We start from the raw sequence: 12874 nt of genomic DNA on the forward strand, positions 1-12874 counted from the left end.
CTATCCGTAGCATTGATTTACACCATGCTGTAGATCTAATTTCATTCTAACAGGCTCTATTACTTGACACAGACTTCTTAAGTCACTGACAGACTTTGGATTTTTTCAAGGTGATGTAACATTAAAGTTCTCAGGTTTACTCTTTATCATCTCTAAATTCCCACACCGAATCTGGACTCCAAAATAATATATACAATAATATATACTAAGATAATATTTACGTAACACCTAAAACAAATTAAAACACCCCAGAGCCAAGGAACATACCTTATCTATATTTTCCAGAACTTCTACAGTCGAAGGTTTTGTCTGTTACAGAAAGAGAAATAAGAGAGAACATTAAAACTTGTTACTGCAAACTTAGAAACACTTTGATTTATGTAATCATAAACGGGTTTACCATTCTTAACCCCAACAGAACATACTTTTATAGAGAGAAACAAATTTTTTCTTCAAGAAAAGTTTTCTTAGATAGTGTTACTCAAAAGAATTCACATATTAAAAAATTCAAGACTAAAGATGGTCTGATTTGCTACTGCTAAAAGTTCACTTAGAACTCTGGAGGTCAAAATCAATAGATTACCTCCCTTCTGAATTCCTAAAATACTTCTCTGAAGATCAGATTTTAAAAGGGCATCTTAGAATACTTCATTATTGTTTGTCAAAGATATTTTTTATACCACCTAGAATAAAAACAAGCCAAATGGCTCATACTTGAGAAAATATTTACCAATCATATACTTAATAATCTAAGAAGGTAATGAATATCAATTCATTGTAGTTCCCACAAGAGTTGTTAACGTAAGGTTGAACCATATGAAATTGCTGCTTACATAAGTCAAAGCTGTTGAATACTGGCAATTTCATATGGTTCAACCTAACACTCAAGACGAAGAATAGATAAATTTGATCCTTAAGCAGAATTGTAATAAGGTTATAAAGAGGAGGGGTCAGTATAACGCCAATCCAAAACACAGCAGTTCCAGCAATAGTCCAAAAACTAAATTGTGCATGAAGTATTACTAGACTCCATTATTATGGTAAAAAGGAGTCAAAAAATAAGCAAAGTAGTTTGTCCTAAACTACAGTATCTCCTCTTACATTAGAGAAGGGCATTTATCAACATATTTTATATTTTCTAGCTCTAAATTTGAGATACTTCCTCTAAGGGCTTAACCAATAAAATCAAACTGCATTTTTAATTTTATTTAACCTACAATTCCTAAAAGTATATTTAGTGTGACTTCAGTAAATATTTGTGACAAGCTTTAAGCAAAAAGATACAGCCTGTAAAAATGTAAGTATTGTATAGAATACTTAATTTCAACTATCTTTCAAATAATATTGAAATTTAGGCAGTATGAGAAGAAAACAAGAAAAAAATAACCATTTGTACAGAAATACATAAATAGAGAAATAAAAATAATTCATAAGTCAAAGTGAAATAATTCTGTTAAACAGAGACATTAGACATCTATATAGCAAGTAAAGCTATTCAAGTCCAAATAATTCATAAGAGAAGAAAGAAAAATATATATATACAGAGTTAGAGATAATATCAAATTACAACTCAAGTCTACACCACAAAGGAGACTTTTACAAATAGCTTAATGTGACAATTTTATATTAGACTAATTACTGGCTGTAAAGAAAAGTAACTTACCCTCCATCGAGAAAATAATCCACCCATCTTTTATTTGTAGAAATTGGGCACAATGATAAATATCATCAATTGTCCAAAGGAATTCACAGCTAGAAATAAAGCGAGTATTTAAAAAATGTACGTTAGACATACAGCAAACTCACTATAAAATTTAGATGTTGCAATACTGCCTAAAAATACTGTAAAGTATTAATTTTTTTAGACTCCATTTATGTGGAATTTTAATTCAGACAGTCTTAGGATAGAATCCACCTTTTACAAAATCCTTTCTTCTAAGCCAGGACATATTTAAAAGTGAAAATAAAGCTGAAAAAGCTTTTTCACTGGGAAGGCATTTTAGAAGTGTATATTCATACCACTTTGCGCTTTCTGCTCTTTAAAGTAGGTCCCCTATGTTGTTCTTCTAAGCAAAGTTTTACTACACTACTTTCATTCTACATGCTTTTAAATACTACCATTTCTATCATTCAGCTAAATTAGTTACTTGGAATAAGAAATGTTTTACAATGTACAGAATAACATCACATTAAAAGTAATAATAGAAAGCCAACTGGATTTTGAATAAGAAAATAAGGGTTACAAGGCTACCTGTGACCTTGAGCAAATCATTTAATGTTTCTGAGCCTTAATTTTCTTTTCTGTAAATTACAGTTAATACTACCACTTTCCACAGGTGAGCCTTCATTATTACCATTTTACAGATAAGAAAATTAAGTGAAAAGATGTTTAGTGATTTGCCCAATAGCTCAGAAGAAACATGGCCCAAAGCTGCTCTATTTTCAGACTTCTGATCTATTCACTACTGTTCAACACCCAAATAAACATTTCGCTCTGAAATTGTGTCTAAGTCCCTCAAGTTAGTTGACCTTCATGTGAGCTGGCTGTATAGTCCCTTCTTTTATTGTTTTTCTATGACTCTCAAATGTATTGTAATATTACTGTATGTATGAAAATGTCTGCAGTATTATATTCTAAATCAATTTACCAGTCAATAATTAAATAAATTTTTATTCTTCTAAGTTGAAATAGTGAAACTACACTTTCAAAGTTATATATTTTTACCAGGTTATAGTTATATACTGCCAATGTATAAAATTACTTCATTTCCACTAAAAAAAGTTAGGCCATAATTCTTACGATTTTTAAAACCATAAATGTAATCACAAAATAATGCCAGTGCCACATAAGTACATTCACTCTGCAGCTCTATTTACAGGTTGGAATTAGTATAAGGCATACCTACCTTGGACTTTCTTGGTTAAAGAAGTGACAAAGAGCCTAATTATGAAATACTTTCACTTACAAAGTAACTTTTAGGGACAGATATACCTATATTCTGTCCTGAAAAATTCTGAACTTTATAAATATAATGAATGTTATAAGCCACATTTAAAATGCAACCTAAATATTAATCCTTCAATATTAACTCAGTATTCAAATTTCTAAAATTCGGTTGTAAGAAATCTTGGAACTCTACTGAATCAAAGTACAAATTTCTGAATTAGGACATTAAATAGATCTTAAAACCTCCTTAAGATGCTAAAAATAATCACCAAGAAAGGTAACCAGGGAAAGGAGATTCAGATGAAGCACTTAACTTGGTATTTTCTAAGTATACATCACCCCATTATTTTGGAACTAATATAAGGTGTCTAGCACAGTGTTTTATACACAATTGACCTACACATTTTGTGTTGTAACAGAGTTATATGCCTTCAAGTTAAGTTTGTAGCCATCACAAATCAGAATTTTTAATATTTGAAAATAATGATAACATCAGGTAAACACTTGCTAAGCACTTAATCTCTAGCAGGCCTAAAACAAATGCTTTACATGAATTTTATCATTTAGATGCTACTATCGCTCCATTTTACAAATGAGGAAACTGAGGCTAGGGAAGTGAAGTAATATGCTAAAGTCTCAACGATAGGAAGCAGCAAAGCCAGACAGTATTTTCGTTTTGATTTTTTAAAAAGCAACCACCTATTTCCAATAACACAAAATTAGAAATAAAGTCTCCTTTACAGAGATTAGATTGGAATATTTATACATAAAATATAGGAAAGCACCCCTGACATTCTCAAATGGCTGGTAAATGCAGCTACTGAGGTGGAAAGTGAGTTATAAACACAAGAGACAGTGTTAGTACAGAGTATCACATAGCCCACTTCCTTCATCTGATTAAATTTGAATGCTTAAACCTGCATGGAAGAGAAGCTAAATGATTTACCAAAATCATGTAGCTCCAGCTAGGAGCAGAACTGATACTAGAAGTCTCCAAGCACTGCCTTTACTGGTTTACTGCCTATCACTTTTAAAATAATTGTAATATGAAATATATGCATAATACTGCAATTAATAGCAACTTTGACATCAATTATTTGCTTGGAGAATTGTTTTGGTGTTAACGAAACAAACTACAGCTCAGCCTTTAAGATCCCTGAAGCAGAGGATTGTGCTTTTAAATTTGTCCTCCAAAACAACATTAGGGTAATAGTCATTAAATGCTATATCCATGCTTTCAGGATCATAATCAAAGAACCAGTAAATCCTCATTGTTCCAGCAATTTTCCTTTCAAATTCTGGTATTTGTTAAAGAAGCTGATTTACCATAATACACACATAATGGCAGTACTTTCCAACAAATATAAAAGCATAACAAAATTAAAGAAATCAACTATTTCTTTATAGCTTTATTTTCATACGTCTTCTATTTTCAAACACTTTTTCCCTCTTTGCGACTTAAACATCTTAACTCCAGTTGCTGTGGCCCATTACTTACTAAGAAATCTTGGGCAAATAAGTTACTTAACTTCTCAGTTACTCAATATCTTCATCTGCAAAAGAGGGATAGTTAAGGAACCTCTTGAATGTTGAAAGGCTTAAATGACATAATACATTCTGAAGTATTGACAATAGTGCCTGACACATACTAATTTCTCAATACAAATTGTTGTTTTTACTGCTGTGGCCAATTTTCTAGTTCATCTCTGCTTCCTTTCAACACACGGAAGATACATGGAAACCAAATACCTACCATTTCTTTCTGAAGCGTAAATCAATTTGCTTGCCCTTGAGTGGACAGATGGCTCAATCTCAAGTGGCTTGTCCCCAAGAACTGTTCCATGAACATGTACAGACAGTCTCTTTCTACTCTGATATCACAGTGGGACCTCACATGACTTTAAGAGCTGGGTGCATCTAATGTGTTTTTCAATAACAATGCCCACCGCATTATTTGAATGTTTTCTATTAACTGCTATTCACTGTCAGGTCTGGGTGTCAGAATTTAAAATCATGGGGCATGTCATTCTTAAATTTTCACCCACTTCATGGCATATTAAAATAATGAAGTAAAAAAGGTCTGGATCCAAAATATGGCTCAACCACATACTAGCTATGTGATCTTGGGTAAATTAAACTCTTTAAGCCTCAGTTTCCACATATGTAAAGTGGTGAAAATATCTACACTTCACAGAATTGTTGTATGAATTAAATGGAATTATATATCCCTTCGTATATTTTCCAACAAATAGTAAGTGCATAATAAATTGTAGCCATTATTATTACTATTATCAGAAAACACATGTAGTACAGACAATACTTCTCATATGGACCACATTTCTTTCTAATTTCTTATGAAGAAAGGACCTGTTTCATAATTTTAAAATTGGAAAATAAAATTAGTTTGTATTTAACTGAAATTGTATTGCTCTCATTTTCCCTAGTATAAAAAATAAAGCAAAATACTTTGCAGATTCTTCCATTAAAATAATCTTGTAGGCCTTTAACAGTAAAGGAAGTTCAGTTTTACGTTTCTCAAGTTCCAAACTTAACTAGAAACTATTCAGTCACTATCAACAGTACCTCTCCAACATATTGTCTCATTCAATTTAAGATTAAAAGTGATCTGTTGTAGAACTCTAACTTTCAAATATCCCAAATGAAAAGGCAATTCTGAAATATCCCAAACCACCACATACTACTCAAAAATAAAATTATTGAAAAAAAGCAATAAAGAAGCACCTCTAAAAGCACTTCTATTATATGATGGTTAAGTTCTGGTCTTCATGGTGAGTCTATGCTCATTCTGAACTAAATACTTCCAAAAAAATGACTATTTGATTAGAAAGATTTCGATATGAAACCATACCTGTTTGATAGCTACATAACTTCTTCCTTTTCTTATATTCTCTTTCAAGTTAATAACATAGAAACACTATATAAGTTTATTAATAGCATTGGGTTGATCTCAGTAGATGACAGAGAAACTTAAAATTCTAATTTTAAATGCACCACTCTTGTTTTAAAAAAATGTGTTCAAAATCAACTTGCTTCTCCTAAAATGGATCTATGGGGACTGCTGAGGACAAGAGATTAGCATTCCCTGCCAGTGTGAACATATGCCTGAAACCAAGCTTACTCACATCCACAAAAACCGCCGTTGAATACAGTCAATTTTGTCAACGGTGACACCCAAGCCATAGAGAAAGGAGAAAACACAGTTGACACTAAGGGACCACAGAGCAGAAGCCAACTGGGAAAACGGGAACATGCAAAACTCAGTGAGTCATGGGTTTTACTTAGTACAGTGAGGGCACCATCAGCAAAACTAGTCCACCAATCTCAACTCTCTCTCAATCCCCATACACAATATTAAAGAATTAAAACTATTGATGTAGTTTAGATTTGCTCTTCTCCTGCCATGTTTATGCCACCTATGCCCTCACCATTCCCTCTCCCCCCATCCCCCTTAGGCCGCCCACCGTCCCTCAAACAAGGACCACGGTTGTCGAGAGGCTTCTGTAAAGCAGCACAGAATCCACGCCCACACGCCTGGGCCGAGCAGCATGACACTGACAGTTTTCGGTCCCTCCAGATCTTTCCAACTCATGGCGCCTCCGCACAAACTCAGAGAAAGAAGAGACGGGTAGAACACTCAAAGCGATAGCTTAGCATAGGACCTTCTGACCCTTCGCCTAGGCATAGGCGGGCCAAAGAGCCGATGCTCAGATCCATCCAGTCACACACCCCCCGCCCCCCCCCCCCCCCCCGGCATCTTCGTGAACCGAGCTGGAGAACCACCTCCCCGTGGCGGGGCGGGGGCAGAAAGGAGTCTCCAGCACTCCAGAGCCACCCCTGCCACGGTGCAGGATAATCAAGGGGACCAGGCGGCGACACTGGCGCAACGCGCAGCCGGGCAGGGGTCTGACCAGCCGGCGCCGCGGAGCTCCTAGGCCACTCGGCATGGGGCGGGGCGCCCGGGAGAGGCAAGCGGGGGGAACCGGGAGCGTATCTCCCACGGCAAAGCTCAGCGCACCTCCCCTCTGCCGAGCCCTCCCAACTGCCCTCCTTGTGAGCGCTCTACCTTCAAGAAGCGGGCAAAGCCCGGCGCTGGCGTCCACCCCAGCCAGCTTGGGCGGCCACCGCGCAGCCTGCCTCCGGAGCAGGCAGCCGCCGCCACTGACAGAGCTCTGGGCCGGGCCAACTCCTTCCCATCAAACCCCGCGCTCCCGCCGCCGGCCAATCCGCGCCGCGGCCGGCGCGCGCCGCTCCCCCGTCACGTGACTGTGACTCGGGCGCGCAGTTGGGGCGGGGGAGTGGGGAGGTCGGCCCGGGGGCGCCTGTCCGTATGGCCTCCGCAGCCAAATACGGTGCTGGTCGCCGCGTCTTGGAGATGTACTGCCGTTTATTATGACTCTTACCAATGCAGTTACTTCTTACTCTTCCTCTCCCTCCTTCTTTTCTTGTCAAGCCTGCAGTACCAAGTCTCGCTGGAGAAAGAAAACCCCAAAATTGGTCCTGGTGGTCCTAGACTGCCGCGAGAGCAGAGTGGGGTTGAGGGTGAAGGTGGGTGCGTCTGGAAAGGAGTCCGTCCTGAAGAGTCCCCGAGCAGCTGTCATCCAGCCGGCAGCAGAGCAAGTTAATACGACATAGCTTAGAAGAGACCCAGTTCCCAAACAAGCCAGTGGAGAAAATTCAGGGTAGACTCCAGCCAGGAGTGCTTGAGGCTTTTATCACTCGTGACGTCAAAAAGGGTCATTGGATGCCTGGACGCTTACCTCGCCGGCGTGTGGTAAACTTTAAATGTTTGAAGTTGATGTTGATTTCAAACCGTGGATAACAACATAAGCTGTTTTCTATCTTAAAACTCTCACCTCAAAAACACCCGCTTCACAGGTCCTGATACGTGGGCCCACGAATAAACCACTCAGACTATGTTTGCCTCAGATTCGAAATATTGGCTAAAGATCGTTTTCTAGACACCTGGGACTGACAAGTCTAAATAACAAATGATTCTTGAACCCCACGAGGTAACTTGGAGAAAGGAAGAGAAATTTCAGCAAAAGCTTTTGTCATGTTTTACCCCTGTGACGTGTTTTAGCCTTGTGTGCAAACATTTTTTATGGAATTTAAAAATTTTTTTTAGTTACATACACATTTTAAATAATAAAAAGTTTGCATGATTTTTAAAGAGTATAATCCTTTTAATATGCTGCTTTTAAACTTTGACAATGCAAACAGATAAAGTAAGAAAAGAAACTGAGTAGTATCTAGTTGGTTAGAACAATTTACTATACTGGAAGCTACTAGATAATTCACTGTGGAGTTGCTTGTCCTAACAGCTAATATCTTTAGTTACAGCTTTGTAAACTTGAAAGGATGAAGAAAAGGGAACCAAAGTTTATTATTTCTTGTGTACTCTGGGTCAGGCACCTTATAAATCTAGAAGAAAATGAAAAGAGAGATTTCACCTATTTTGATATGGAAATTTAACCATTTTGTTTTTCATCTTTTGCTATTTCAAAGTTAAAAAAAAAAAAAGGCCTGTGCAGTTATGCAAATACATCTCTTCACCTCAGGAAGATCTCTTCTCCTAAGAGAACAGGGAAGAAGTATATTCCACTTGCTAATGACTTGTTCTCTAGTTTTAATTAAGCCGTGAAGGTCTATTGTATGGGGGAAAAAAACAGGAACCGGGACACAGAGAAGAGCTAGCTAAGTGCAAGAGATTCCAAAAACCTAATCCTGAGAGAAAATTCCCTGGGTAATTGCTCTAGAAGGGGAGAGATTTGGCCTGGCAAGGGGAGGGAGAGAAGTGGTGAATCATTGACTCTTTTAATCCTCCCAACAACCTTTTAAGATAAGTATCATTTTTCAAAAGAAGAAACTGAAGGCAGAAAGAGTATGTGTTTTGTGGAAGGTAACACTATACCACTACCTCCTTTACATCAAGTGGTAAGAGTTTGTCTGGCACAGTGAGGGAAGACATAACGAGCGAAGAAATCAACATATGTACTATGAGGCTGGACTACAGGCCACAGGGGTCATTCCAAATATTTATTGAGGACAAGACCCTGTGTTAAGTGCTGAAGATATAGAGATAAATAAAACAGCTGCCCTAAGGCAACTGACACTAGTGAGAGAAACTTTCAAGAAAACAAACAAAAAATACAATATAGGGTAAATAACTGCTGTGATAGAGGCAAATGTTCAAGAGATTGGAAAAATGATAAGACAAGAGCAGGCAGAGGGGACGTGGGAAAGCTAATGAAGGTGGTACTTTAGCTAAGTCCACATATTAAAATTATTCCCTACTAATTCTAAAATTGTTCTGGGATAGATTCTAAGGAAGTGAAATTGGAAGAACACCGGAGAAGATGAGAAAGGAAACAAACTAGTCAAGGAATTCTAACAGATCTAACTCAACAAATAAGTGAGCCACATTTATTTAGAGAAATCAATGAAAGTTGAAAGAGATAGCTGCTATGAGAGCTTACAGTATATAGTCATTCATTAATCTGGTCAGAAGGATCAGAAAGGCTTCCTTGAAGTCACACTGGAATGGAGATCTGAGGATAAGAAGCTGAAGAAAGGAGAAAAGGAAACAGAGGGAACATCATGTGTAAAGGCCTTTTGTCAGGAGTGAACATTGCAAGCCTGAGAGACTGAAAGGAGGCCATTGTGGCTAGAGCACAGAATGCTGGGAGGGAGTGCTACAGTATGAAGCTGGAGACCAGATGAAGCGAGATCTCATTGGCCATACCGAGAACCTTTGTCTTTTTCTTGAGAGCAAAGTGGGGAGGGGATTTGACCTAATCAGATCTGCGTTTTGAAGATTATTCCAGCTGCAGTGTGGGGCATGAACAGGGTCAGCATTGGACCAATTAGGATCTATGGATGGTGATGTGTGTTGGTAGTAGTTCAAGTGGATTGGGCTGAGAAGAAGGAGATGGAGACAAGTGGGGAAAATGGAACATTTTGGGAAGTAAAATGGGAGATCTTGGTGATGAATTTAGATATGTTGGGGTAGAACCGGGATTGAAGGAGAGGGAGGAGTCAGAGGTGATAGGATTTCTGGTGGGCCCCGTGCGTGGATAGGAATGCTATCACTGAGAAGTGGAGAACACTGAAAGAGTCAGGTTTGGAGGAAGATGGTGTTTTCAATTTGAAAATGTTGTGTTTAACATGTTTTTGTGACTTCAAGGAGAAATGTCACATGAACAGATCTATGGATCTGCAGCACTGAGAAGTCTGGGCTGAAGAAAAAAAAATATGTTACAGTTTGTAATCTGTTCTTTTCCACAAGGTACTTATTTTTTTCAAAGTGCAAATATCTTATTATAAATAAATGTTTTGTTTTAAAATACGTTGAGGGGGTAGGGGCCGGCCTGGTGGCAGAAGTGGTTAAGTGTGCACGCTCTGCTGCAGCGGCACAGGGTTCGCCGATTCAGATCCCGGGCGCGCACCGACGCACCGCTTGGCAAGCCATGCTGTGGAAGCGTCCCGTATAAAGTAGAGGAAGATAGGCATGGATGTTAGCCCACGGCCCGTCTTCCTCAGCAAAAAAAGAGGAGGATTGGCAGATGTTAGCTCAGGGCCGATCTTCCTCAAAAAATAAATAAAATAAAATACATTGAGGGCTGGTGGCTTAGCGGTTAAGTTCGTGCACTCTGCTTCTGTGACCCAAGGTTCGCAGGTTAGGATCCCGGGTGCAGACCTACACACTGCTTATCAAGCCATGCTGTGGCAGCATCCTATATAAAGTAGAGGAAGATGGGCATAAATGTTAGCTCAGGGCTAGTCTTCCTCAAAAAAAAAAAAAAATACATAGCAGAAAAACAGAAAACAACAAGTGGAAGTCTCTAGAGCAGTTTCCCAGACTTCCCTGTGAGTCACTTCAGGCCTTTGTTAAAAAACCAAATCCTCAAGCCCCTTCCCTGGGGATTCTGATTCCACATGTCTGGTATGGGGCCCAGAAATTTGAATTTTTAACAAGTGCCACTGGTGATTCTTCTTATCGGGGAGTTTCCCTGGGCAATGGTACTCCAGCACCAGAGGCCACCTGCATGAGAGTTACCCAAGGTGCTTATTAAAGTATAGACTCTTGGGCCCAACAGACTAAAATTTCTAGGGGAAAAAGGGATGGGAGGAATGAAGAGAGGAAGATGGTACAGTACCAGCTGGTCCAAGACTTCACCCTTTATTTTTGACAGAGGTGTCCTAGGCTTTCCACCAAGCAGGTCAGAGGAAAGCTGGTGTCCTTGGCTGAATGATGCCTATGTAGGCAGCAGGCAGCCCTCACAGGCTGCTGTGATCACAGCTTTCCTGGCTCCTAGCCCAGGCCTCCTGCCCTGTCCACCCTATGATGCTCTGTTTCCACCACTCCCATCAAAACTCATTCTTCCATCCCTGGCCCCTCAATCTTCTTCAGTGTTCTGCTCCGTATATTCCTCCTAATTCAGAGGTTTTTAGCTGATCTGGCCAGGACTGGGAGGGAAATAGGGTCAAATGCTATGTTTCACTCTCATCAAAGCTTTTTTTATTCTCAAAACCACTTTGGAAGTGTTTTTGTTTTTAAAGACTGAATTGTTTGTTCTTTTTGTTGTCTTGTTGTAACAACTCTAAGTATCTCTGAGGTACTGTAGATGCTTTTAAGTAGAGGAAGAATCAGAAAGTAAGAGGGAAAAAGAGAAGATTAGAATTATTTTTTTGTGATGGGAAATAAACACACAGAAAAGTTCATAAAACAGAAGGGTACTACTTAGAGACTATAAATCAAACACTCATGTAACCTCACTGGGTCAAAAAGTAGAACATTACCAACACCCCAAAAAGCCCCAATATGCTCCTTCCCTTATAACCCCCAAGTGCCTAGAGATAACCACTATCATGATTATTAACATATTCACTCTCTTGCTTTTCTTTATAGTTTTGCTGCCTAATTACTCGTTCTTAAGCAATATAGCTTATGCTTGTTTTTGAACTCTGCATAAATGGAATCATAGAGTAAGTTTTCTCACATCTTGAATTTTTTTGATCAACGTTATGTCTTTAAGATTCACTCATGTGGATGTGGCCGTAGTTTATTCATTTTCATTGCTGTAGGTTACTATATTGCATGGATATACCAGAATTTACTTATCTATTCTACTATTGATGGACATATAGGCTATTTTCTTTGGGCTATTACAAACTATGCTGTTGTGAATGTATGCATGTGTGTGTGTGTACGCGCGTGCGTGTGTATCTTGGAGCACATAAACATAGATTTCTATGGAGTCTTTACCTTGGTATGGAATTTCTGGTTCATAGGGCATGTTTATCTTCAGATTTACAAGATCATGTCAAAATTTTGCAAAACGATAGTACCAATATATATAACCAACAATAACACATAAAATTTCCTGTTGCTCCACATGCTCACCAACACTTGAATTGTCTCACATTTTAATTTTTGCCAATCTAATGGATGTGCAATGCCAACTTATTGTGGCACTAGTTTGCATTTCCCTGATTATTAATGAAGAATAGCATCTTTTCATATGTTTCATTATCTCATTGTTTCGGTGTTTTCCCATTTTTATATTGGGTCATTTGTCTTTTTCTTATTGATTTGTATTAATTGATTATATAATGTGGAAACAAGTCTTCAGTTGATTATATGTGCTACAAATATTTTTTACTCTCCGTGGCTTGCCTTTTCACTCTCTTAATAATCTCTTTTGATGAAAAGGAATTTTTTTTTTTTTTGTGAGGAGGACCAGCCCTGAGCTAACATCCATGCCAATCCTCCTCTTTTTTGCTTAGGAAGACTGGCGCTGGGCTAACATCCGTGTCCATCTTCCTCCACTTTATATGGGACGCCGCCACAGCATGGCTTGCCAAGCAGTGCGTTGGTGCACTCCCGGGATCCGAACCGGCGAACTC

The 12874-nt window shown here is 38.6% G+C and overlaps 1 protein-coding gene across 4 annotated transcripts in view; it reads right to left on the reverse strand.

The window, feature by feature from the left end:
* The window catches only part of LNPK (lunapark, ER junction formation factor), a 75389-nt gene extending 67812 nt beyond the window's left edge, over nt 1–7577 (reverse strand). For 2 of the 4 annotated variants that reach the window (XM_058549303.1, XM_058549301.1), the window contains exons 1-3: nt 7032–7139; nt 1664–1752; nt 268–309 (exon numbers count right to left, since the gene is read on the reverse strand). In XM_058549303.1, coding sequence (XP_058405286.1) covers nt 268–309; nt 1664–1690 — 69 coding nt within the window. In that variant the 5' untranslated portion in view covers nt 1691–1752; nt 7032–7139. Of the gene's footprint in view, nt 1–267; nt 310–1663; nt 1753–7031; nt 7141–7368 lie in introns of those variants that run through there. The other 2 variants (XM_058549302.1, XM_058549304.1) reach the window with 2 other exon arrangements.
* Between the last annotated feature and the right edge of the window lie 5297 nt (nt 7578–12874).

The sequence above is a fragment of the Diceros bicornis genome, chromosome 10, assembly GCF_020826845.1.
Source record: "Diceros bicornis minor isolate mBicDic1 chromosome 10, mDicBic1.mat.cur, whole genome shotgun sequence".
NCBI classification, from domain to species: Eukaryota; Metazoa; Chordata; class Mammalia; order Perissodactyla; family Rhinocerotidae; genus Diceros; species Diceros bicornis.